The sequence below is a fragment of the Choloepus didactylus genome, chromosome 21, assembly GCF_015220235.1.
Source record: "Choloepus didactylus isolate mChoDid1 chromosome 21, mChoDid1.pri, whole genome shotgun sequence".
In the NCBI taxonomy this organism is placed as follows: Eukaryota; Metazoa; Chordata; class Mammalia; order Pilosa; family Megalonychidae; genus Choloepus; species Choloepus didactylus.
In genome coordinates, this window is record NC_051327.1 from 29,902,284 (window position 1) to 29,928,699 (window position 26,416).

The 26,416-nt window shown below is 44.5% G+C and overlaps 2 protein-coding genes across 5 annotated transcripts; one reads left to right on the top strand and one right to left on the bottom strand.

Annotated features, from left to right (window-relative positions):
- Positions 1–6,862: 6,862 nt before the first annotated feature.
- On the bottom strand, positions 6,863–10,495 carry LOC119517228 (translation initiation factor IF-2-like). The gene is made up of 3 exons (XM_037813795.1): positions 10,083–10,495; positions 9,334–9,964; positions 6,863–7,451 (listed from the first exon to the last, which is right to left on the bottom strand). The coding sequence occupies exons 1-3, from the start codon at positions 10,493–10,495 to the stop codon at positions 7,398–7,400; spliced, it is 1,098 nt and encodes a 365-aa protein (XP_037669723.1). The 3' UTR covers positions 6,863–7,397.
- Positions 9,581–25,104, top strand: ZNF75A (zinc finger protein 75a). 4 transcript variants are annotated; one of them, XM_037815298.1, is made up of 10 exons: positions 9,584–12,022; positions 13,257–13,449; positions 14,222–14,313; positions 14,647–14,773; positions 16,491–16,601; positions 16,780–17,797; positions 20,246–20,343; positions 22,827–22,913; positions 23,265–23,498; positions 24,696–25,101. In XM_037815298.1, the coding sequence occupies exons 1-6, from the start codon at positions 11,612–11,614 to the stop codon at positions 17,454–17,456; spliced, it is 1,611 nt and encodes a 536-aa protein (XP_037671226.1). In that variant the 5' UTR covers positions 9,584–11,611; the 3' UTR covers positions 17,457–17,797; positions 20,246–20,343; positions 22,827–22,913; positions 23,265–23,498; positions 24,696–25,101. The 4 variants fall into 4 exon arrangements, with proteins under 4 accessions (XP_037671227.1, XP_037671226.1, XP_037671225.1 ...); XM_037815297.1 differs by having other exon boundaries at positions 22,827–23,498; positions 24,696–25,104; XM_037815296.1 differs by lacking the exons at positions 20,246–20,343; positions 22,827–22,913; positions 23,265–23,498; positions 24,696–25,101 and having other exon boundaries at positions 16,780–20,091.
- The last annotated feature ends 1,312 nt before the right edge of the window (positions 25,105–26,416 follow it).

Sequence of the window (26,416 nt, forward strand, 5' to 3'; positions counted from 1 at the left end):
TACATGATCAGACTGATGGTGCTCCTGCTTGCTGCATTGCCACTTGGAGCGGGAGCACCGAGGAGAACCCCAGGTGTTTGTCCTAGGGATTCCAATAGGAGCTTTTACCCAGTCCCCAGTCTAGTTCCCCTTCTTGCAAATTTCACATGCAGAGCTGTTCTCAGCCTTGCTTTAATGAGAAGATGTTAACGCAAAATAATACATGTAACACACTTGGCACAGTGCCTGGCATGTAGAAAGCATTTGTACATTTGTGCCGACCGTGAGCCTATAACTGGCAAAAGATTTCCTTCTAAACACATAGCCCTGAGGTCAGTGTAAGACGACACTGACAGGAATTTCAGGGAGAAGCTGCTATTGAAAGGCAGGATTGATGACTTCCCCTTTCTCTGGAGTCTTAATTCAAAGAGCCGTTTACTGAAGGGTTCCATTAGGTTCCTGCAGTGAATGGCTAAGTTTATACTTTATACATTCTTTTAAGCTCCAGTCATCTTGTAAAAGAAACCATAACAAATTTCAACTGGCTTAAGAATAGCAAGATGAGTTAAAGCAAATGTGTGTTTGGAAGCGTTTTCTTTCAGCCATCAATCTAGCTTGCAAGCACTTGATTAAAAATTGCCTTCTTTAAAGGGAGACTGACATTTCCTTCTGACCATAAAATTTTTACTAAGAGGGGCTTACATGCTTTTCTCCCAGGAGAGGAAAGGTTTAGGGGTAACCTCTTGCCTGACACTGGTACACAGTGAGGAGACTGGGGATGGTCTAGGTAAATTTATAGCAATGACAGAAGATGGTTGATGAAAAATTGCTGAGACAACAAAGAAGTTGTAAAATTTCTTTCAGTTAACATTAACAGCCTCAGTTCATCACTGAAACACTTTGAATAACCCAGAAGCTTCAGTCACAAATCAACACTTGTGACTCACAAGGATCCAAACCTACCCCAGGGAGATTGGGAGATAATTTTCCCCCCGACTTGAGGGGTGGGGGTTGAAAAACACTCTTCCCCAAGTCCACCAGGGAGTTCCCGAGCGCCGTGGGGCCCCCCTGCCGACGGAAAGGTTGGTGAAGCTGCCCCTGGGGGGTCCCCGATCTCGCAGGCCTCGGGGAGTCCCATCTCGGGCTCAGCATCCTGCGCTGGCAACGGCATAGACCCGGGTCCCCCAGGCTTCGCGGAGCCCTGGTGCCCGGGGTTGACCCCAGCCCACAGCCTTCAGGCCTCAGGCTGGGACAAGGCAAACGCGCCCGCGGCTTCCACAGCTTGGTCTTGGCTGCTGGGCCCCAGTTCAGACACCTCCTAACCGGCGAGTCACCACGGCCGCCCCAAACAGCCGCTGGCCGTCAGCGCCCGGCGGCTTCCACCCGGGACTGGCCGCGCAGGGACCCGGAGGACAGGCGCGGGCAGCTGTGTCCAGGGACCGCTCACCCACTGCCGGGCCCTGGGGCTGCCGCCGGCCCCTCCTCGGCTTCGCCCGCGGCCGCCGGGTCTCCTCGGAGCCATCCACAGGGCTCGGCCCAAAGCCGCGTTCTCATCGCCCGCGGGCGCCCCCGGCCACCGGGGTGCAGGGGAGGGGAAGGGGGCTCCACTCCCGGCACTCGCCGCCCCGAGCCGCGCGCCAGTGGGGGCCGGGTGGCCCCGCGGGAGGAAGCAGGGCGCGCTCGGAAAGCTGGGGGTGGCCGCAGGCACAGGAGTCCTAAGGGCCGGGGTGTGGGCCTGCGGGCCGCCTGCGGGGTTGGGTCTTTGCCTAGACGCAATCGGACGGCCACGAAGGGTTTTAAGCAGGGGGGGTCACCTACTCTAGTTTGGGTTTAGTATGCTCGCCCGGCTACAGGATGGGGAGAGGATGGAAAGGAGGACAGGGGGACTCAAGAGGCCGGGGCGGTCGTCGAGGAAGGGGGTGACGGTGGCCTGGAGCAGGCCAGGGGCAGCGAGGAGGGAGAAGTGGAGACAGAGTTGACAGACGTTCAAGAGGTAGAGCTGTCGGGAGTCTGGGTGGGCAGCGTGCCCAGACCAAAGTCTAAGATCTTAGAATGACCCCCAAGGTCACGGGAAGTCTGGCCCTGGTGCCCTTCCTGCTTTTCTGTGCAGCAGCCCCTACAGCCGCCACCCAGGGCTCCTGCCGCGCTCCCGAGAGATAAACGCGCTCAGATGAGCCCCTGCTCGTGCTCCCCTCTGCGTGGCCGCCCTTCCCGCTAAGCCACACTGATCCTCTCCGCACTCACCCCAGCTGCCTGCCCACAGCACACCTAAGCAGGTTGTTCCTGTTCTTTCCTTCAGATCTGAATCGCTGACACAGAGCTCAGCGCCCAGGACATGGAAGGGCAACGTGATGTTTCCAGAACCAATGAGTAATTTGAAGATAAAAATGACAGCCATTCATTCCGGGAATTCAAAACCATTAAAAAAGAATAAAGAAAGATATTTGATTCAAAGGCCCAAATTAAAATTAAAAGTGTCCTCATCTTACATTCCCTCCCTTCTTCCATGATCCATTCCATCCCAGGCTTGGAAGGCATCTCAAGGAGGCAAAGCACTACCCTACCCCAACTTGCTGTAATTCTGGATAAATCTTCCTTTAGAAAAAAACAGTAAGCCAAGTTGCTTGATGTTAAAGGTCTTCTAGCTTCCACAAGGCTGCACACTGAATAAAAGCAGCATAAAGTGCATCTAACTTGTAAAAAGGGTGCCTGATAGCAATTTAATTTTCTCTGTAGGTTCTGTGTAATAAAGATATTAAAAAAGGAATAACTATTTGATTTATAATGTAAAAATATCAGAAATAAGTAACTATTAAAAAAGATCCCACTCACAACAATAAAACTAGGAATAACCTTAATAAAAAATATGAGGTCCCTGACTCCCAGGGGTGTAAGTCTCCCTGGCAACTCAGGATATGACTCCCAGGGATGAATCTGGACCCGACATCATGTGATTGAGAACATCTTGACCAAAAGGGGGAAGCGAAATGAAATGAAACAAAGCTTCAGTGGCTGAGAGATTTCAAATGGAGTCGAGAGGTCACTGGTGGACATTCTTACGCACTACATAGATAACACTTTTTAGGATTTTGTTGTATTAGAATAGCTAGAAGTAAATACCTGAAACTACCAAACTCCAACTCAGTAGCCTTGACTCTTGAAGACGACTGTATAACAATGTAGCTTACAACGGGTGACAGTGTGATTGTGAAAACCTTGTGGCTCGTACTCCCTTTATCCAGTGTATGGATGGATGAGTAGAAAAATGGGGACAAAAACTAAGTGAAAAATAGGGTGGGATGGGGGGGATGATTTGGGTGCTCTTTTTTATTTTTATTTTCTATTCTTATTCTGATTCTTTCTGGTATAAGGAAAATGTTCAAAAATAGATTGGGGTGATGAATGCACAACTATATGATGGTACTGTGAACAGCTGATTGTACACCATGGATGACTGTATGGTATGTGACTATATCTCAATAAAACTGAATTTAAAATAAAAAAAAAAATGAGGTTCCTATTAAAAGAAAACTACACAATTTACAACCTGAATGGTGAGACTAGCACTTCTTCCCAAATTAATTTTACTTAAATTATGAATAAATTCCCAAAGGAATCTGTTGTGTATGTGTTTGCGGGGGGGGCTTTAATAAATTTTATGCTGAAATTGAGTTGGAAGATCAATTTGGAAGAAATAATTTGAAATTCTCATCATATCATTTACATTGAGAAATAGGAAGCAAAAATTCAATAGTAGAATGGGTCATTTCATTCATCTGATGTAATAGACCCCTGTGGAGTATTACATAGCCATTTAATTTGAGGTTTGTGAAGATATTTTAATGACATGGGGAAATTATGAGAAATAGTGAAGCATAATGCCTAAAAGCCTGAGCTTTGGAGTTAAATAGAATTATTTAAATATTATCTTTGGCACTTACCAGCTATATAACCTTATTCAAGTTACTTAACTTCTCTACACCTCAGTTTCCCTATCAAAAAAAAAAAAAAAGAGGGATGTTTAATATGAGGACTAAATTAATATGTGTATACAATCCTGTTATGATAAGTACTCAATAAATGCTAATTCAATTATTAGTACCAAAGTGTAAAATGTTAAGACAAACCATAGGGTATAAAATTGTATCTACAATGTAATATGCCTATTTTTTAAATATGTGAAATATACTAAAATGTTGAGAGGCTGTACTGGTAAAGAGAGTTCGGGCATCCCTGTCTAAAATAGAAAAAAATCTGAATTATTAAATACATGTATACATTTAAAGAAACATAATTTTATTGTTTTCAAACTGTATTTTGTAGCCAATATATAATGGGCATTGATACACAAAATGAGGGCATTGATAAAAAGAATGACAATTCACAGTAGGCTTACATTATATTTTATCATACAACTGCAGAAATCTTTGAACATGAAATTTAATTATTAGAACCAGAAGTTGAAGGCATGTTGAAGGAATCCTTAATACTATGAGGTCTGGATTTCAAAAAGCTACCAAATTTAGAGTGGATTCTACTCTGGAACTGTTTCTTGATTACCTCCTGTTGCATCTCTTTCAATGTGAAATGGAACCTTTGAAACTCAGGTGTGGCATCCACAAACTCAAGAAGGTAGTCCAAACTCTCTCTTACAGCAGGTAACTTAAATTCAGCAGTCTGCTGATACTCTTCATCAGCAACTCTTCCTTTTAGAACAACATCCTCTGTAACCCCACCTTTTGTTTTTGGGGGCAGCCCTTTTCTTCATCTCCATTTAACCACACTCTGTCAACATCCAACTTGGTTTCCAACTCTCCACATTTCTCAAGAATTTCTCTATAATCCCCACCTTCTAAGCCTCGAATGTCATATTCAGCTTCCTTTTTGTACAGAAGATTTTCCCATGCCTTTGCTATGGTTATTTGTTTTACTTCATCCCAACTCTTTGCCCAGTTAAAAACTGCACTTTTCATGTTGTAGGTTTTAATCCTGGAAACTCCTTTTTCTCCTGTCTTGCTCATTATCACTTTCTTCAAAAATCACAAGACTCTCTTCAAGTTGCTTACACCTATAAAGTCGTTTACAGCTCAGGATCACACCTTGATTCACTGGATGAATCAAGAACAATGTGTTATGGGGAAAGAACAGGCATTTTATTCGACCATCTTCACTAGTTAGTGATTCAGCAGAAGAGTGAGCTGGGGAATTGTCCAGAAGTAACAATGCCCTGACTTCTTCTTCATGGAATCTTAAAATGTGAAGTTGAAAATGCCTGACCTCAGGAACAAAATTTTGAAAGAACCATTCTGAAAACAACTTTCTGGTGAACCAAACCTCTTTACTGGGTTTATATATCACAGGTAATGCACTTGTGTCCTCTTTCACACTTTTGGACAGCTTTGATTTTCCAATAATGATTGACTTCAATTTATGAGTCCCATCTGCATTTGCACATAAAAGGGCAGACAGCCGCTCTTTGTTTATTTTCCTCCCTGGCATGCAGATATCTTTTCTGCTTGCCTGAGTGTTTTCTGGCATTGATTCCAAAAGAGGTCAGTTTCGCCCCCACTGTACAGCTGGGCTAGATGCAGTTTCTCCTCTTTGATTATCACAGACAGTTTTTGTTGAAAAGGCTCTACACTTTCTGAAGCTGAATTTAGGACTTGTTCCCCACATACTTTTCGGTTGCCAACTGCATGCCTATTTCGAAACCTAAAGAGCCAACCAGTGCTAGCTTTGAAGTCTGTTTGTCCAAAACAATGGGCGAATCTCTCAGCAGCAGCCTGAAGCTCCACACCTCTAACAGGAACACCAGCTGAGCATTTCTGTTGGTACCACATGTAGACTGCATCATCCACATCGCCATATTTGGCTCCCGTCGTCCTCTTTCTCTTCTCAGCCCCTACCAATGGCATATCCTGCTTCAATACAGAGTCCAAAATCAATTTCTTATTCTTTTTAATATCATAAAATGATTTACTGATTCCAAATTCATCCATTACACTTTTAAGAGATTGCCCAGCTTCAATTCTACTTAGAACCTTCATTTTTTCCTCCAAATTCAATGTTGTGTATTTCCCTCTCCTATTCATACTGAATTTGATTTCAAGCAACCAATAGGAGAAAATAAAGGGAAAAGCTCTAGTCTGAAAAAACACAAAAACAAAACTAGTGCAAAGCTAGAGAAGGCACAGGCATTTGTATTGGAGAATAACAGGCCAAAAGGGATAAAGGTTCATGACTGAAGTACTGGTCTAGAGGTGGAAGTCTTATAAACTCAGAAAGCTGCCATTGCCAAAAGTCCTGTTAGCCTGTGTGCCTGTAAGATATCGGTAGTCAGTTGGAACCGTCTGTGCTCCTCTTCCTTTCCCTCAAGAGATACCACAGAACTATTCAGGAAGAACAAGAATGCCTGCATACTCTCCCGAACTCGATGCAGTAAAAGGGGCAAAAAGAAGATGGGAGGCATTGAGTGAAATGTGCCCACAAGAAGACCCAAGTGGGATAAGTCTCAATAAAAAGTGCTTAAGAAGAAAGTGTGAAAGACTCAAAAGTCAAGGACAGAGTAATCTTATGTAGCACAGATGCAGTGTGGCTTCTCCCCTTCCAAAACGACCTAATTTTACCTCACTTCCAGAAAAGAAAACGATGCTTGCCTTGCTCTGTAAGTAGTGTTCACTGTGATGCAGTCCATTTATTTGGAAGAAGACTCCCTGACATTGGTATATCTGGAGAGCTGGAATTTGGGAACAGTGGTATAGATTCTTCAGGTGAAGAAGAAAGTTAGGTTCTGTTGTCCATACAAATGGAATCCAACTTTGATTGCATTTGATACAGCATTCTCAAAGTCTGAGGTTTAACTTAAGTGTCTCTTATTTTACCAAGGTAATCTGCAAGTATGTAAGTAATTTTTTTTTTTGTCCATGGCACTTTGCACTCTCATATCTTCTTCCTTGTGTACCTCTGGTGTATTCTCAAGTGTTATTTTTCATTGAAACTGTTCCATATTTGGGATATGTCAAGTTTCAGAATCATGGCAATTCTTAGAGATGAATCCAAAAAAGTTTTACAAGAATTTTCCCATAGTTAAAACATTAAAAAGATATCTTTCACTGGTTCTCTAAATTTACAGGAGGGTGTCAAGTAGCATACTTCCTGTATTTAAGACTTTGATTTCTCTTCAATGTAGATTTTGCTTAATTTGAACCAAGACTCAACTTCTCCACTGCCTGAAGAAATTTAAGTTTTCTTTACTGGTGTTTCTGATCAATTATTTCCTATAAATCCTTCTGTTAGGAAAGTTTTCCACAGCTCTGTGCCCTCAAATATTCCTTTGAGATCCTCTTGGTACTGCCCAGTGCCATTCCAGGTCCTTAGAAATGTCCTACTCTAGATTAGTTTCATCATTCTCACTCCAGTTACACAACCACATGGGAAGAAACAAAAACTGCCACTTTTATCCATTCCAGGGGCTATGAAGAAAGAAAAGTATGTCAGAGAAATGAGGAAAAATGATTGGTTATTAGTTATATTTCTGCTTTAGATCATAGCCTGACTAGCTTACATTCATTCCTCAACCACATAGAATTCTCTCAGGTCTCTCATCTAAGAACCCAGAAGAGTCCAGACTGTTGATTTTCCTCTAAATGTTGCAAGAAATGCCATTTTTGGGTTATGGACCACTAGGGGGATCATAAAAGAGTATGACAGTAACTAGGATATGGAGCCAATGATAGCCTAGGACCAAGGAACTTTTTAAAGGTGGCAGCAATAACTAACACTAACTAGTAACTACTATAAATGGGACAAAAACAGAGTATTTTTTTTAGCCAGTAGGAGTATCACTAACTCCAGCCAGTCACCCACCAAGAAATATCAGTCCACTATGGAAGATGTGTAGATGTTTCAGAATAAATTCAATGTATTTGCCCTTTTTGTTTCCAAGCTGTACGTTCATCATTTCCAAAATAGAGCCCAAGCAGGGAAGGTCAAATCAAAAGGAAAGATTCAGGGGATATCTGTGGACTCCACAGCAAAGGTAGGCAACTACGGCACGAAACCTCCAACACTGAATATCAGTAGCCCTCATCCCTCTTCACTATTTGCACCTCTCTTCCTCTTCCTTCCATGGGGTCCCTCTTTCCGCTTCCTTCTCTCATCTCCCCTAGACCATCTCTCTACCTATGAATCATAAGGGCACTGCTGGCAGAACTTCATTTATTTAATTTTCTAAGTTCCAATTATATGCTCAGTGTTGGGCCAGGTGATGAGGACCTAAATGCAATGCCCACTGGTTTTGAGAGACTGGAAACAATAATTACTTTGGAAGAAACTGAGTCCCAAATTTGAAGAAATGAAGTCTAACTGAGATTCTGAGGAAATGAACCTGCTCGGACACATATTCAAGTGACCTGGGCAGACGCTTATTATTATTGCCTCTTTTTAATTCTCCTTCCCTCAGTCAAAAAGGGTCAAAATCTATGCCATTCTATCCAAAAGCAAAAACAGTACAATGGCCTTGTACAGGCTTCCCGTTTTTATTCTTGCCTCAGACTTACCTCCAGATGACCTGCCCCACAAAGACACTCTCTCAAAAACCCTGAATTGGTGGTCCAGGATCTTTAATAAATGCAATCTCCTTATTCCCATTCCAAGCACTCCACAATAAGGTGTACATGAACTTATTTTCTAACTTTTCTTTACTCTTTCCCTAAATGTAGCCCAACTCATTAAAAATGGACTATAGATCTTCTCACCCTCTCATCTTTCCAGCTTTTAAGCCCTTGCCCTTACCTGGAAAGTGTCCCCACTCCCTGCTGTGGGCAGAAATCCCTCAAGGTCTTTCATAATTTCTCCAACCAAATATCGACTTTCATTTTCTCCAGTTTTCACAGTGTTCCACTTATGTTTTACCTGTTGCTACCTTGTGTTACTGATGTTTGTGAAACGATCTCAATTCTTTTACTCCCTTACTTGAGGTCAGAAACCTTGTCCTATTTATCTGCAGCAGTGGTTACATACAGCAGACTTAATGAATAACCCTTGAATATACACTGACACTATGAAAAAGCTGATAATTAGAAGAACACTGACAACCCGAAATACTCAGATTCTTATAAATATGACTCAGTAACTATTTAGCTGGCGATACAAGATGAAACCAAGGTCTCTGTCCTCCAGGGAAGCAATCTAGAAAGGCACAGGAGCCGGAAACTAAATTCCTCCCACTGGTCAACTGTGTCCCTGAGCAAGCCACGTTCTAGGTTTCAATTTCTCTGTCAAGGAAAAATAGAAATGGAACCTATCTCACAGGTGCCGACACACGAGAACACACACACACACACACACACACACAGGAGTTCTGAGGGTCGCGCCACGCGAACCAGGAAACGGTGCCACGCCGCGAGGGGCCTGTGCGGGACAACACTGCCTCTGCCTCTGCCTCGAGACGGCGGCGGCGACGGGCCCGGCCGCAGGAAGCCCCGAGAAGGGCGCGCGCGGGTGAGAGGCGGCCCCTCGACGCCCGGGGCGGCGATCCTTACCGGGCGGGGCTCCCGGCGCTATTGCCGCCGGGAGCCCCAGAGCGACGCGGAGCGGGGACCGAGACTGCGGCACGCCCGCGACGAGCCGTTCCAGGCTCCTATCTAGGCTTCGGCGGGCCCGGGGATTCGGTGGCCTTAACCCTTCCACTGCCTCCTGGGCCGAGCCGGGGAAGGCAGCCGGTCCCTCCGCGGCGAGAAGCTGCGGAGCCGCGACCACCCAGCCAGGGGACAAGGGTCGCTGGGGCGCGGCTGCGCGAGGCCCGGGGCGCGTCACTTCCGCTTCCGGTTGGCGCTCGGGCCCGGGTCCCGAGGGACGGCGAACAGCCTGAGGCGGGCGGCCGGGGTAGGTGGGACGCCTGCTCTCTGAGGGCCTGCGATTCCGGGCCTTCGAGGCTTCGCTGGCCGATCCCGTCTCCGAGTGGCGCTGGCGGTCAGCTTCGCTCCTCGGAGCCGGGCCGGCGGCTTCGCGTTAGAGCCCGAGAAGGAGGAAGGCGGCCACCCCCGCGGCCCAGCGGTCAGCAGGTAACCAGGAAGCGGCCTTCCCTCTGGAGTCGGCTCCACAGGCCCCTGAGGAACGCCGGCTGCCGCTTTGGGCTGCTGTGTGACGGGCCGGGGGTGGAGGAGAGGCAGCCGTTTTCCGTAGGCGGCGGCGGCGGCGGCGGTGTTTCCAGGTAGGGCGGCCCGGGCCTGGGGCGGAGCCGCCGCCGGGCTCCGGAATCCACTTGTCGCCGATAATATAACCCGCGGCCGGGGTGGAAGTGCACGCGGAGGCTGCCCGCGTGGCGCTGCTCATGGACACGCCTGTCGTGGGTCCAGAGGCTGAAGCGAGTCCGAGGTGGGGGCGCAGTCAGGCCTGTCGCTGCCCTTAGAGAACTTTCCCGGTTCTGCTGACGTTTTCTCCGCAGGTTGGTGCTGCCACGTGTAACGGGTCGGTTCAGCTTAGGTGAGATCAGCCTTTTCTGGTGCAAAAACATGGGGCGGTAGCATCCCTGTGCCTCCGGAGCCAGGGTGGGCAGCAAGGGGCCAGCCATTTCTTTGAATACCCGTGGCATCCTGCACAAAATATCGGTGCCATTTCTGCTGGGTCACCTCTGGGAAAGTAGGGCCCACGATGCTCCGCCTTGCCGAGAGGTTTAAATGACTCTCAGAAAATGTAAAGGCAGCAGAAGGGTCACATTGTCTGAACATCCGTAAGCATCACCAACTCCCTTCTCTCTTTTTAAAACCACCTGATATTTGAATATCTTGTTTACAAAAGCCAGCTGTTAAGTTTTTCCCAGCTCAGGTAAACAAAAATATCTGCACAGTGCCCTTTCTAAATCTTACAAAGTTTCAAAGAATGATGAAAATTTAGTCTACTTTTATTCTAATTTTTTTCTATTCTGATCTCACTATTCCAGCTCTTCTGCTAGCAGTAATACAATGGAAAGGAGACAGACTATCAGATGTTCCACAAAGGGAAGGCTTCCATCTTCACAAGAAGATAAAGGGTGGTAGAAGTTGTTTCCTCACTTGACTAAAGACAAAAGATTGGGATGATCTGTTAAAATTTAAGAGAAACTCAGAATTTTTTCCTAATCTTATTTCCTCCTAATTTTCCCATGGCATAGAAGATGAAATAGGAAGTTCACTAATCTTTGGATAATCCCAAAGCTCCTTTGAGCCAGTGGGTGCCAATTTTCTTACCCACCAACTTTTCTGCAAACTGTTAAAAAAACAAAAAAAAAGGCAGAGTTGTTGATTGGCATTTATCTTCACCATGCTATGTTTCAGAGTTGAATAACAAAGAAAAGGAGAGAAATGTAGGTCCTGAAGTAATCTATTGACTCAAGTTTCCTAATATTTGGCAGTTGATTTTTAAGGGGGGAAGGAGATAGGACCTTATCTGTTCATTTTTCTCTCATGATATGTAGCAAGAAATAAGATTCCTGTGACTTTCTTGTTGATATATATATATATTTTTCTGCCGTCAGTGCCTTTAGGAAGAAGATCCTCTTACTGATTTTCTACCAGATGGGACAGGGCCTCAGTTGTCAAAAGTGCAGCCAGGAGAGTGTTGCATATAGGAGTAAACCTGTTCCTAGGGTCGAATGATGACGGTAGACCTGAAGATGGCTGCATACTTGAGCCCTCAGATCAGGGTTCTGTGGGAGACCAAGGGGTCTGTGACAGACAACTCCAGTCACAGTAGGAAACCTGCCCTACAAATGGACAGTCTCAGTCGCGAGAGTTCTCGTCGGCACTTTCGGGACTTCCACTATTGTGAAGCAGCTGGACCTCTCGAGGCTGTGAGTCAACTTCAGGAATTATGCCATCAATGGCTGAGGCCAGAGATCAGCTCAAAAAAGAAGATCTTGGAATTGCTGGTGCTAGAGCAGTTCCTGACCATTTTGCCCAGGGATACCCAGATCCAGATGCAAACGCACCTTCCACAGAGCATCGAGGAGGCTGTGGCCCTGGTAGAACACTTGCAGAGGGAATCTGCTCAAATGAAGAATGGGGTGAGAAGAAAGATTCCTGACATATACAGTGAAATAGGATCAAGGTGGATCTGTTGGGGATAAGGGGACAGTTAGTAGAGAAATGAGATGGACTGAGTCCTTCTTTTGTTGTTCCTTCAGGACAGCCAAGACAGGACCTGAAACCACAGGCCCAAAACAATAGTCCCCAAGTTTTGGTGCCCCTGGCAGAGCCTTCCTTGGCTCTAGAGAACAAGAATTGCTTTTTGCCCTTTTTAGAGCCATGGTGAATTGAGGGTGATGGGCCTAGTCTGGCTTGGTCGAGGAGACAGGACTTAAGTTCTTAGAAACAGAGAGATAAAAGGCAATAAGAGTTGGGAGGTGGTGGTGTATAGATCCAGAAAAAGGGAGAATAGTTGCAGAACCAAGGGGAGCAAGGATAGAAAAGAGAAGGAGAAATCAAGCAACTGTGGGAAGACTGCAAAGGAAGAGAAAAAATGGAAAGCAAAAAAGGAAATAAAGATTTGAAAAGAAGAAAAATCCCAACATAGTAACAGAAAGAAAGATGCTGAGGAGTACTTTTTTCCATACCAGGAAACACATCTCAGGGCCTGGAGACAGGAATCTCCGCTACCCTCCCTTAGTGGTTGTTCCTTGGCCCTGCTGGTGAGTGGGGACCCAGGAAATGCTCCTGGGTAGGTGGCAGCATATCTCCAAGCCTCAGGCCCCCTGTGAAGAGTACAGGACAGAGCATATGTTTGGTGGCTGTCATATTAGAACCAAATGAGTTGGAGGTTGGTTGAAACCAGTCTCTTCATTCCATCCCCATTCCCTGTGGAAACCTCTGGCACTGGAGGATTGAAGAATCTGGCTGGCAGGAAAGCTTTTTTTCCAATTCCTTAATTTTAGAGAAAACTAGAGGACAGGAAACCATTAAGGCAGGAGATCCAAGTCAAGAGAGAAAGCTTGTCAAGGCAGCATGAGAAGAGATGGCCTGCCCCAGCCTGCTAGTGGTCTCCACTGGGCTGTGTGGAGGGGCAGGGGCTGAGTTGGAGGGGTGCAGTAGCCATAGCTTTTTTCCCTTTTATCCTAATTTTCCCAGATCTTTTTATATAGTTCTTAGTGGAAAATTGATGGCCCGTTATCCTTTAAGTATTTTTATCACTTCCTTAAGTGTCTCACACTCCTACCATTTGGGTTCTACATTTGCTCCTCCCCCTACTACCCCCAAAGCAAAAGTATGTTCTGTGGTAACAAGGATTGGGATTATTTCTAGGTTGCAGTCCATGAGCTGGGAGAGGAGACAGAGATCTTGGGAGGAGCAACAGAGGTTCTGGGCTTCAAGCCAAAGTCACCAGAGCCCCAAGTGGGTGTGTCCCAGGATGAAGAACTTTGGAGTACAAACCAGGGTCTACAAGAACGACTGAGCAAGAATACTCATAAAGAAACTGATCCTGTATATGAAGGGGGTAAGGAGCTTCACGATAATTTCCTCCTGGGAACTGTGATGGTAATTTGTTCAGCCAGAATGTTGTGGGTAAAAGCAGCCTGTTGATCTGCAAAAGCAACCAGAGTAGCAAATTTGATGTGCACCCCACTCCCCACCCCAGGTGCTGATAGATTCACCCTAGGTGTGTGAAGTGGGGGTTGAGTTAGGATACAGACATGTCCAAGCCACAGCACCCTGGTAACAAATCTGTTCCTTAGAAAAGTGGAAAAGGAAGGGAAAAGATGAAGCAGGGAGGGTTGGAGCCACCTCATCCTCATAAGTTTAAGGTGGAATTTGGATCAGAAATAGATGGTCAGTGGCAGAATGTGGGCATGATAGTGTACCAGGGAAAACATAATAAAAGACAAAAAAAACTACATCTCCTATGGTACAGTGGAGTCCTTGAATTGGTGAATTGAGGGTGATTGGCCTAGTCTGGCTTGGTCATTTTCAAGCACCTTTAACTCTTTCCCAGCTCGGAGAACAGTTTATTTTATGGGAGGGAAATAACAGATTTTTTAAAAATTTCTCATGAAATCGGAGGTAACTGTCAATTGGGAATTGGTTCTGTGGGCTGGTGGACACTTGGATCTGTTTTACAATGAGAAGGCCACCTCTGGATCCACACACACACTTGTAAAGGTGTCCCGTCCCCTGAAAGAATCAGGATCCTCTGTATTTTAGAATATATAGAAATGAGCTCTGAATATTCATAAATAGAGAAATGTCCTGTGGCTCTTTTCCACCCACAGCTGTGCCTGCTGAACAGACTGTAGCCCTTCCTAAGCAGACAAGCACCAAAGACTGGACGATGGCATCTGAGCTCATCTTGCCTGAGTCCCGGGTGAGCTGTAATTCCAGCTTTCTAGGGCTCCCTGAGTGTGACCTTGTCCATGTCTTTCCCTGCTGCCCCAAACCCGCACTGCCCAGCAGGTGCCCTGAGGCAATGCAGCCCCAGGTGTGCTCCTCTGGGTATCTAGGCTTGGTCCAGCAGGAACTGGGCACCTCCCAGGCTGTTTACTGAGCCCTTGGCTCTTTCTGTTCTGCCTTTTTATATATTTTTAATCATGTACTGTTAATCCCTTTAGTGCCTGCCTGGCCATGCAGTTCAGAGGCTGGGTGGTAGTACTGGTTCTGTAGTGACAAGTACTGAACTGAAGCCCATTCTCTTCTTTAGAGCTTGTTAACATTTGAAGAGGTGGCCATATATTTTTCCCAGGAAGAATGGGAGTTGTTGGACCCCACTCAGAAGGCCCTCTACCATGATGTAATGCAGGAAAACTATGACACTGTCATCTCTCTAGGTAAAGATTCTCCCTTCCATTTGTGTAGTGGTTGAGTAATCTGCAGTGTCCTCAGCTTACTGAGTATGCAGCCCTGTGAGAGAGTCTGTTCCAATAGCTGGTTGGTTCTCAACTAGTTGGTGTGTGGGAGAGGAAAGGTCATCCAGGTCAGGTCAACTGGAGAGCTCTTTCTAAAACCACATGCTTAGTCCTTATCCTAAATAGAAATCTTGACAGTCTACCCTCCTACCCTCCAATAAATAAATAGGGAGAGAGGGAGAGGGGGGACAGAGAGAGAGAGAGAGAGAGAGAGAGCGCCCTGTTCTTCCCACATCTCTTCCATTGCAGTAAGGAGCATCACCATTCACCCAGTTGCTCAGGCCAAGAAACTTGTGGTCGTCCTTTACTCTGATCTTGCTGTCATACCTCCTGACCAATGCATTACAAGTCCTCCTGGCTCTGCCTTCAAAGTGTATCTTGGATCCACTGGTGTCTCAGCCTCTTCCACTATAACCATCCAGCTCTAAGCCTGCGTCATCTCTAATCAAGTCTGCTTCAGTAGCTTTCTTAGTGGTGTTCCTGACCCCACTCTTGTTCTTGCTCTTCTGCAGACTGTTTTCCACACAGCAGCCAGAGTAATCTCTTTAAAATCTAATCAGACTGTGACACTTCCCTGCTTCAAAACTCTCTGGTGACTTCTCATCACATTCAGAATAAAGTGCAAACTCCCTTCTGGACCCTCCCACAGTCTGGCTCCTACTCTCCTCTCTGACCTCATCTTCTGCCACTCTTGCTCCTGCTTGATCCTCTTTAGCCACACTGGCTTTCTTGCTGTTTCTTGCATTTGTCAGGCTGATTTCTGTGTTTTCATTTCCTCTCTTAAACACATTATTCCACCAAGTGGCAAAACTCTCACTTTCAGGTTTCTGCTCAAGTATCACTTTCTCAAAAAGATCTTCTGCAACAACTTTATCTAAAATAGCTTCAGGGGAGGAGAGTCTTAAAATGTTCTCTTGCCCTGCTTTAACTTTCCTAAAACCATTTATCACTTTCCAGACATTGTTTTATTATTTACTTATTTATTTAATATCTGTCCCCCTCTTTCCCTGAATGTAAGATCTTTTAGAATATGGGACTTTGTCTTATTCAATGGTGTATCCCCAGCCTGTAGAGCAGTGCCTGGCACACAGTAGTCACAGTCATATTTATTGAATGACTCAGTAATGGAATATTTTTCACCATCTGTCTCAAACTGTATTTTGAAAATGTACACCAAGTAATTCTAGTCTGTCCTGCAGACCTGGATGTGAATCAGTCAGCTATAGGGGTGGTAGAAATCTCTCCTAGTACAGTGCCTGGTGCTTAGGTGTTAACTTAAAAATAACTATAATTATTAATAGAAATCATTCATACATATGATTTCCAACCTACTGAACTTCCAGTTGGAGCCACTGGACCTGGTCTTATCTAGAATGAGTCCTAAAGAGTTAATAGGACCAGCCTGTGTTCCCAGCAACCTCCAGAGCTTTGTTCCTGTTTGGCTGAACACAGGATATTGTTGGTGGCAAAAGAGGGGTAATGTGCTCTGGAGTCCAGTTTCCTACATCCTTTTCATCTGTCCACCTTAGGTTTATTTCCTAGCCCCCACTTTGCTTATCTACTCACAAATAGTCTAGAATTAGTGGGCCAATTGACTGTTAAGTTGCCAGTCCATGACCTTAAATTTTCCTTCTCGCAGCATTATTTGTGCTCCCCAAACCTAAAGTGATCTCCTGTCTAGAGCAAGGGGAAGAGCCGTGGATCCAAGGACCCCAGGAGTTGAAGGACAGTCCCAGAGAGTCTCCTACAGGTAAGTGTACACCATGGACAGAAAGTATCTCTTGATAAGAACTTTGCAGGGAATTATCATTTTAGATTCTGCTCCTCTGTTTGTTTTTTTAATCAAGCATCATTGAATTTTATCTCCATTTGTGTGGTTTTCTTACTCTGGGATGTGAATGGCTGATCCTTATGTTTTTTTCCAACAGGGTTAAAGCTGAAAAATGACACTGGAAATTACCAGCCTACATCTCTTTCTACCTTAGAATTACATGAACCAAGAGACATACCATCAAAAAAGGTCAGAGTGAAAGTTCCTCAGAAAATGGGCAAAGAAAATCATAGTAATATGCACAGGTTGGGGAAACGGCATCGAGATTTTCCAATGAAGAAAAGAAAGAAACTTTCAACCTGGAAACAAGAGCTGTTGAAACTTATGGATCTTCACAAGAAAGACCATGCAAGAGAGAAGCCTTTTAAATGCTTACAATGTGGGAAAAGCTTCAGAGTGAGTTCTGATCTTATTAAGCACCAGAGAATACACACTGAAGAGAAACCCTATAAATGTCAACAGTGTGATAAGAGGTTTAGATGGAGTTCAGATCTTAATAAGCACTTAACCACACACCAAGGAATAAAACCATATAAATGCTCGTGGTGTGGGAAAAGCTTCAGCCAAAACACAAATCTCCACACACATCAAAGAACTCACACAGGAGAGAAGCCCTTTACATGTCATGAATGTGGAAAAAAATTCAGTCAGAACTCCCATCTTATTAAACACCGAAGAACCCACACAGGTGAGCAGCCTTATACCTGTAGCACATGCAAAAGGAACTTCAGCAGGCGGTCAAGTCTTCTTAGACATCAGAAACTCCATGGGTGAAGGCAAGCTTGTCAAGAAATTGACCAGATGGAGTGTGATCTTCAAGTTGATGAATGATGACAAAATCATGAAGCAGCCAGTTACAGGAATTTGTCACCAGTGGAAAATTTGATGTTGGCAAACATCATATTTCACAGAAGAAATCTACCTTGATTGTGCTGGAGGGAGCAACTGTGATTGTACTGCTTATTGCTTTTACTTACAACAATCAGGGAATTCTTTTGCAAGAGAGATGTTATAAGAATATTCTGAATGTTTGGGGATTGTATCTGGAAAATTAGCAATTCAGCTTCAAATAGCAAATGGCAACCATGAATCAATAGTCTTCTATGGTCCCTGAGGTAAATATTGTTGGTTTTGCAGTGATCTCCCCAGCCACTCTTAAACATATGATAGAAATGTTTGTAACATGGTCTTCCAAATCAAAAAGCAATTATCTGCATGGTTAATTATATACCACTATCTTCAGAGTGGCAGGTTTACCAACCTTAATAGTCTCGTGGGGCAGAAATGTATTCTAATGGAAGGTTCTCTAAGAACTCAATCAGATTTTGTTTCTTTTGTCACTGGACCCTTTTCTCAAAGTTGAACATCCTCTGAGTTCTTGCTTGAACTTTTTAGCAACTTTAGCTCTTGAATCCTTTTAGCACAATTTTTTTTTTGTGATGGGATCACATTTACTGTTAGGGAATCTGCTAGGTGAACTGATAATGTCCTATCTTATGCCTCTTGTTAGTGGTGTTTGGAAAGTGGAAAACGTCTCTAATGAGATGGAAATGTGTTGGAATTTGAAGCCATGGGATATATATTAGATGTAAAGAATTTTCTGCAATAAAAGAAACTAGACTATTTCCTTTCCTTACAGTATTAATAGGATAAAACAGCCAAAAGAAATAGCATTTGTCTAAGGCCTGAGAAAAAATAATGAGAGTTCAGATCCACTCATTGTCAAATTTTGTTTGCTTTTTAATTTGGTTTCTGTTTGTTATTACTAAGAACAAAAGTTTGTATGGTAACTGGGGTTTGTGTTCCACAGGCTTGTTCCTGGGGTTCATTTGGCATGGTGACCTGGGGATCTAGTCAGCAGGAGGCAGTGTTCCTGAAAGGAAAAACTGGGAACTGATACTGAGTGTTGGACAAGGATGAGTGCACACATGTCCATGTTGTTTGTTTTACATTGTCAGCTCTTAAGCGGGCAGGGTGTGCCTGTTCTCTGTTCTCTAGCATAGCATTTAAGAGCAGCCTTAGGTGATAAATTTGATGGATTGATGAGAGTTTGTATAGGCCTGTAGATTTTCTTATGATTCACCTATTTCTCTACAACAGTGACTCAGGGGTATGTTCCTGCTGGAGTTTTGAGGTACAGTCTTAGGAAAGGGGTTTAAGAAATTAGTTCTTCCAAATCTCTTATTTATTAGATGAGGAAGTTAAGGCTCAAAGAGGTACAATGACTTGCCGAAGACCCCTCAGCTAGAGGGTGACATTCCTTCTGTTGGCTGTCAGCCAGAAAGGCCTGAAGGCAGGATTAGAGAACTAATTTGTATGTTATTCCTGCATAACCAGCCTAGATAACACTGTATTAAATTTATTTCTGGTTTATAAAACATTTGTTTCTTGATCATTGAAACACTATTTCCTCAATAAAATAGATACAGCACCTCCAGCTTCTGGGGTTAGATGAACTGATGAATGAAAGCACCTAAAACACGGCCTCGACCATAGTTGATGCTGTTGATAAGGGTTTCCCTTTTCCCCGGTGATGTGTGGGGCTGCCTACCTTAAAGAAGCAGATGGCTATGGCAGCTTCATTTAGGAGCTCAATGCTTATAGTGGTTATGCTAAGTTAATTTGGTTCTTGATGGAGTAAGTCAAGACAGTCCCCAAAGCTAAGACTAGAATTGTCATCCTTAGTCACACTGTACAATGCTTCTTTTTATCCTGGCTGATAGGTTCCTGTACAGATTGCTCACATCAATTCTTCCCTTTTCTCTGATATATTCCGAGCCATAAGATACGAGCCCCCATTCAATGGGATTGGTCTGGAGGTCTCACTAGGGATTCTATTTTAATCCCGAAGACAAACTACACCAAGTATTATCTCTTAAACACAGCCAGCTCTGCCGCTCTGGGCTATATAGCTCTTAACCAACACTCTCTTAGCCTTAGACCCCTGGTACTCTTGGTTCTTTTCCCAGGACCTGTAGGTTTCTTCCTAGCACTACATTCATTCATTCAATTTAATGAGGGCCTACTGTATTCAAGATGCTTTTCTAGACAACCTGAGGATGCAACTGTGAACAAGAGAGACAAAATGTTTACCCTCGTGGAACTTGCATTCTGTTGAACAGTAAAGGCGTGAATGCCTGTGCTTTCCTGCACTTGCAGTTAGACAGGATCACGAGATAGTTTGGGGCAATGAGTTCTGAGCAGAAGTGTCACTTCTGGCCTGAAGCATTTATTTCTTGGTGCAAAGACCAGTGCTCTCTGCCTCCGTGTGGAAGCACATAAAGAGTGGAGCACGAGATCAAAGCAGTTGGAATGCTGAATCACAGCATGGAAGGAAGCTGTTCTGCTGAGCTCCCCAGACCTGTAATGGACTTTGTAGGAATAAGAAATAAAATACTGTTGTCTTAAACCACTGTGATACTGGTATTTGTTTCTGTGGCACAACATAGCCTATCCTAAAAGACTTGAGAGAGCCTAGAGGAGGGCATTCGGGGGAGGTGGCTAATTTACTAGAGCTCAAGAGTTGTTTCCTTTTCCTTTCTCTTGGTCTTTGCTTTCTCTAGATGCGCGACTGAGCTGGTATAAGACTAGTGGGAAAGCCTACAAGACTAGAGACGTCAGGGAAGAAAGACATGGCGGATTTTGGACAGATCTTGGGGAGGTCAGTTGTTTAAATGGCTTTTTCCATTATTCATATTCTTTGCTTCTCATTGTCTCCCTGTGGTCCACTGCATCACATTCACAACAGAGGCATTTCTACTGATCAGTGGCCTGGGGAGAGGGCAGGAGCCGCCTTTTGTTCCTCACATGAGCACAGCAGACTTAAGGAAATGGTCTGGTAACTACATTGGTCACATCTTATAGAGTTGTACCTCACATGAAAACCAGGATGGAACATAGGGCAGAAGCAGCTTTGCCCAGATTGGTGTAGAAAAGAAAGCAGCTATTCTTTTGGGACTAAGGAAGGCGACAGTTGGGAAGAACCTTAGGCAGGAAAGCAGGAGTGGAACAGGGCCCCTGTCAGGAATGAGAAACGTCGAGTGGTAAAGACCTTGCTTAGCCAGTAACCATCTGTGCAATGTCTCACGAGACCTTATGTTGGAATTTGGGGATGGAAATTGGCAAAAGAGGAAGTTCTGTAGCCTTATAGGAATGGGAACCAAAATCTATGGACACCTAGCTTTCAAATGTAATCTGAGAGCTCGCACAACCCTAAATTCAGAATTCTAACATTAGCACTAAAGTTCTCACAAACATGCCCTCCGTCATCTTAACCTGATGATTCCCAGGACAAACCAGCTGGGTGCTCCATTTTAGTGTGTTCAGGTAACAACCTTAATACTGGCCCTAAGGTAAGTTCTGGAAACTGGATCATTGACCCAATACAAAGCCCCCAAATCCCTTACCCCTTCTCTTAGCTGGTCTAAGAGGTCAGTGCGCTGGGACTCTCTCAGACTCTGAGTCCTGTCTGCCATTTAGCAGAGTCTGCCTGGAACCTTGAGCTGATCTTGAGAACCTCAGATTTCCTTTAACTGCAGGGAAAGGACAGGAGGCGAGTTTGGAGTAAAATCTCTAAACTAAAACTCCTGGGGTTTCTATCAACTTTTGGGACTAATGAAAACAGGAATGGTAAATTTTCCAGGAGACTTCGAGAGGAAGAATGCCAAGCAGCTTCTCCTATTCAAATGTACAGTTGGGTTAATGCAAAAGATTTGGACTCTATAAAGGATTTTCCAAACAATGGTTGAGTCACCCACTGGCAAGTGGTTACTGAGCACGTGCTGCATTCCCAGCTCAGCGCTGTGCCGGGCCAGGTCCCGCTGTTGTGTGTATGGGAGGCCTGGGGCAAGGCTGTCGCGGTTAACTTTTCACTGTCACCGAAAGAGGAGGTTTTTCTCCTGTGTAGAGTCTTGGAAATGGCTACAAGTGGGAGATGTTGAGTGGGAGAAGGAGTTGAACCACACTCCGTGTTTCTAGAGTTCTTTCCTGTATTAATCCACCCAAACAAGTGCACAAGCATATTTTTGCTACTGAATCTTGCCCCATGCTTGTCGTTTATGTCGCTTATTTCCTGGGTGGGTTCACTGGGAACAAGGCCCGAACATCTACCAAACTTGCTACACAAGTAGGGTTTCCTCCGTGTATGAATCCGCTAGTGGACAATGCTAGCAGGGCTTCCCTGAGGTACTTTCTGCCATCGAGCACTTACAGGGCTGTCCCCCTGTGTGCCTCACGCGTCTGTGACAAGGCCTGCACTGGGCCTACAGCAGTCCCCGTCACCTTCCTGCTGGAGGAATTTAGAAGCCAGCTCATGCATCACATTTCAGATTCAGGAAAACTGTCAGAGTCATTTCTGATCTACCATGGTAGGAAGATGAACCTCCGGTGGCAGCACCAACACGAATTAAGCTTTGTAGTATTTGGATGCAATACACCTTTAAGAAAACCTTAGTATGAAGGCTACTGCTAACATTTTAGATCCAATAGGCACAACATTTCCAACATAATTTTCATGCTAACCGTTTGTCCTTGACCTGTCCAAAACCCTGAACAAAGTTTCAAAGTGTTTGAAACAAACAGGGCAAAGGATCTTTGAAGTTCATGAAGAGAGAAGTAAAATTACATAGTTTTAACAATAGAAAAAATCTTATCTTAAAAAAACATTAGTAACTTAAGGAACTATTGTTCCGTCTTACACAGAGGAGTGGACCTTGTTTTTGGAGGGGGAGGGGACTTTTTGCTTCTTCCTTTAACTAGGCTAAGTAAGCATTACTCAGCTTTGAAAGCATCTATCCTCCTTAAAGGAGAAACTTGTATTTACAATCTTATTCTTCGAGTAAAAGGTTAAGGGGTGCTGCTCCTAGGGTATTCCCCTCTCAGATCTCTCAAAGTTCCCACCTAAAATCCAAACCTGGCTTATCCCTGACCCTTAATCTACTGGATCCCTCATCCTTAATCCACTGGCTCCCTCATCCCTTAATCCATTGGCCCCCTTGCCCCTCAGCTCTAGATCTTCCCTCATGTCCCAGCAGGTCATATCTGCTCATATCACTCTGAGCCCCATGTTTATTCCCTGCAGAGCAAGTATCACAATTTAGAATTATTTGGAGCATTTACTTATTTTTTTCTGTCTTTCCCTACTAGAATGTAAGTACAAAGAGGGCAGGCTGTGTCTCTGTGGTGCTGCCGTGCATCTTCAGTGTTGAGCACAAGACTGACACATCATAATAGGTAATAGACAAAAGAATGAAAACCTACCTGTAAACAGGTTGCTGCCGTGGGCACCTGAACTTTAGCTCTGGTTAGAGCATCCTCTGGCTCAGCGATGTCCCATCTTGAAGTATTAGGGGCCCGGCAGATCTGTGATGGCCACGACCCCTACCCTCCTCCTTTACCCGGAGAGATGGAGGAGAAAGGCATGCAAGTCCTCTAAGGAGCTCCCAGAAAACTCATATGCTCGGGAGTTTCTATCTGCATGAACTTCCCAGCTAGGGCTCAGTGAGCTTCACCCTGGAACAGAAAGATGGGATTCAGTGTGCGTCCCGGGAAAAGCACCTCCACTCTGATCGCCTCTTCTTCCAGCGCCCACCCTGGCAAAGTCAACTGCCCAGGACTTCCAAGCAGCGCGGGCTTGAGTGCCAGCCGGACCTGGGTCCTGCACGCACTCGGCAGCTTATCTGTGGAGCCTATGGAACCACAAAACCCACCACTCGGGAAGGGATCTTGGTAATCGAGCGCAGTTGACATCCCCAGCTGGTACTCAGAAAACACTGAGACGTTAAGAGGCATACCAACAAAAAAGTGTTCTGCACCCGGGTAAGCTGGGGAACAATGGGTTAAAGTCAGTATAGGAGAACTCAGAGCATTTATGTGTAAATGTACAGTGTAAAACTTGGGGGTCTGTGGAGTAGTGTTTCCCATCTTATGTGACTACAGAGACCTTTGTAATGTGGTTGTGGGGTGTGTGTGTGTCTGTGGGTACAACTAACAGGTCTGTGCACGGGGTTTTGTGGAATACGAGTTGGAGAAACACTGATCAACCACTGACATGGTGGAACAAAAACCAGACCCCACATCACCTGACTCACAGTGAAATGCCCTCTCCCCCAGAACACACAGCCTGTCACCTCAGGTGGCTAGAAAGGCTTCACTGCCACACACACAGGAAATGGAGGCTTAAGATCCCTTGGCTTGATACTGGTGGCACAGCAGAACCAGAACCTGGGGCACCTACTAATAGATGAAAAGAACTCTCTCCCCAGGGCCCAGCCAGAGGGACTTAACTCTTCCAGTCCAATGCAACCAGTTCTGTTAGGCATGTTCTGGATTCTGGATCCAGTACAAGATCACGGTGCTTTAGCAAGAACAGTCTCAACAGCTTCCGACAGCTACCACAGCACACAGCAGTTAGAAGGAATTTAGTCTAGACCAGACCAGCGCTTTCCCAAACCATCTCTGGTGAAGGTCTAGTGTTGTGTTTTGTTTCCAGTCTGTCACAGACTAATATTTTTGTAAAATACAATAATAATGAATTACTGGAAAGGAACTAAAAAAGTTGAAGATGCACAAAATGCAAACCCAATTTTTGAAATTATTAGACTCAACCAAGTTACTTTGTCAAATTGCTACCAAAGTTGCCAGATGCTTCCTCTCGGTTTCTGTATTTATCTTGTGCACCAGACCAGCCAGTTCCAGGGATCACGCTTTGACTAGCACTGTGTACACCCAGGTGGAGTCTCAGGCCCTCGTTAGGCAAAAACAACAGGGAAGCCGGGGACCAAACACATTTTCCAGAAAAAAATGATATTAACCAGGGATCCACATGACTTGACCAAGGATAATAAACATATGAAGTTATATTTGTAAAACATAACACACAATCATAAAAGGACTGGAGTTTTTAATTTAGCCAAAAGGGGCACAGATTTTAGAGATTGAGAAATGCTGGCCTTGGAGGCCCTAAGATTAGAGAAGGAACAACCCAGTTCCTAAGGGATTTTTTTGCCATTCCAGGAGCCACGACAAGGACACATTAGACTCTGGAACCCAGAAGAAGAGCCACCTACATGGATACACTACAGCTAAGATAGTCATACTAAATAAATTTGCATCATCAAAGAATGGAAGAACTAAATTAATTGTTTTGAATGAGAGGTATGGCCACTAACATTGCTCCAATAGAAATGTTAAAATTTTCTTTTATTTTACTGATTTATAAAACTGAAATACCTTGGAAGTGTTCTCTAGTTAAAAGAATACTTTCAGGCAATTATTTTTTAGAGTAAAAAAGTACAAATCACAACCACCCCACCCCCACCTCCTACCCCCAATTTCTTTATAAACTGGGTTTTCACACATCAGGTTTGTTGTATCAGAGCTTCCTCCTTGTGGTGCTGTGCCTGTTTGGATATATCATGTCCCCCAGAAAAACCCATATTCTTTTTTTTTTTTTTTTAATCTTCATTTTATTGAGACATATTCACATACCACGCAGTCATACAAAACAAATCGTACTTTCGATTGTTTACAGTACCATTACATAGTGGTACATTCATCACCTAAATCAATCCCTGACACCTTCATTAGCACACACACAAAAATAACAAGAATAATAATTAGAGTGAAAAAGAGCAATTGAAGTAAAAAAGAACACTGGGTACCTTTGTCTGTTTGTTTCCTTCCCCTATTTTTCTACTCACCCATCCATAAACTAGACAAAGTGGAGTGTGGTCCTTATGGCTTTCCCAATCCCATTGTCACCCCTCATAAGCTACATTTTTATACAACTGTCTTCGAGATTCATGGGTTCTGGGTTGTAGTTTGATAGTTTCAGGTATCCACCGCCAGCTACCCCAATTCTTTAGAACCTAAAAAGGGTTGTCTAAAGTGTGCATAAGAGTGCCCGCCAGAGTGACCTCTCGGCTCCTTTTGGAATCTCTCTGCCACTGAAGCTTATTTCATTTCCTTTCACATCCCCCTTTTGGTCAAGAAGATGTTCTCCGTCCCACGATGCCAGGTCTACATTCCTCCCCGGGAGTCGTATTCCACGTTGCCAGGGAGATTCACTCCCCCGGGTGTCTGATCCCACGTAGAGGGGAGGGCAGTGATTTCACCTTTCAAGTTGGCTTAGCTAGAGAGACAGGGCCACATCTGAGCAACAAAGAGGCATTCGGGAGGAGGCTCTTAGGCACAACCATAGGGAGGCCTAGCCTCTCCTTTGCAGCAACCATCTTCCCAAGGGTAAAACCTGTGGTAGAGGGCTCAACCTATCAAACCACCAGTCCCCTATGTCTGTGGTCATGTTAGCAACCATGGAGGTGGGGTAGGCGAATACCCCTGCATTCTCCACAGGCTCCTCAAGGGGGCACTACATCTTTTTTTTTTTTTCCCTTATCAAGGGTTTTTGAGATTGGGTTTTGAGAATACGGAGTTGATGCTTAATTTATAAAGAATTTCTATTTATGTTGATTGTAAATGTTTGCAAATGGAAGATGGTGATGGTAACACAATATTGTGAGTAATTAGCAGCACTGAATGTATAGGTGAATGGGGCTTAAAGGAGAAACTTTAGGTCATATATGTTACTAAAATTAAAATTAAAAGATAAAACATAGAACTGTATGACACAATAAATCCTATTGTAGCAATGGATATAGTTAATGGTACAACTATAAGAATGTTCTTTCATGAATTGTAACAAATGTATGACAGTCATACAAGGTGTTAATAATAGG

Bases quoted from the DNA above. Each gene is read 5' to 3' on its own strand.
- LOC119517228 (XM_037813795.1), bottom strand. From the start codon at position 10,495: ATGTTTTTGCACCAGAAAAGGCTGATCTCACCTAAGCTGAACCGACCC. The intron at 9,965-10,082 runs GTGGAGCCGACT...CCCGGCTCCGAG, and splicing joins CCGGCGTTCCTCAGGGGCCT to GAGCGAAGCTGACCGCCAGC. The intron at 7,452-9,333 runs GTGTGTGTGTGT...CTTTCTTCATAG, and splicing joins GCGCGACCCTCAGAACTCCT to CCCCTGGAATGGATAAAAGT.
- ZNF75A (XM_037815297.1), top strand. From the start codon at position 11,612: ATGATGACGGTAGACCTGAAGATGGCTGCATACTTGAGCCCTCAGATC. The intron at 14,314-14,646 runs GTGAGCTGTAAT...TCTCTTCTTTAG, and splicing joins TCATCTTGCCTGAGTCCCGG to AGCTTGTTAACATTTGAAGA. The intron at 14,774-16,490 runs GTAAAGATTCTC...TCCTTCTCGCAG, and splicing joins TGACACTGTCATCTCTCTAG to CATTATTTGTGCTCCCCAAA.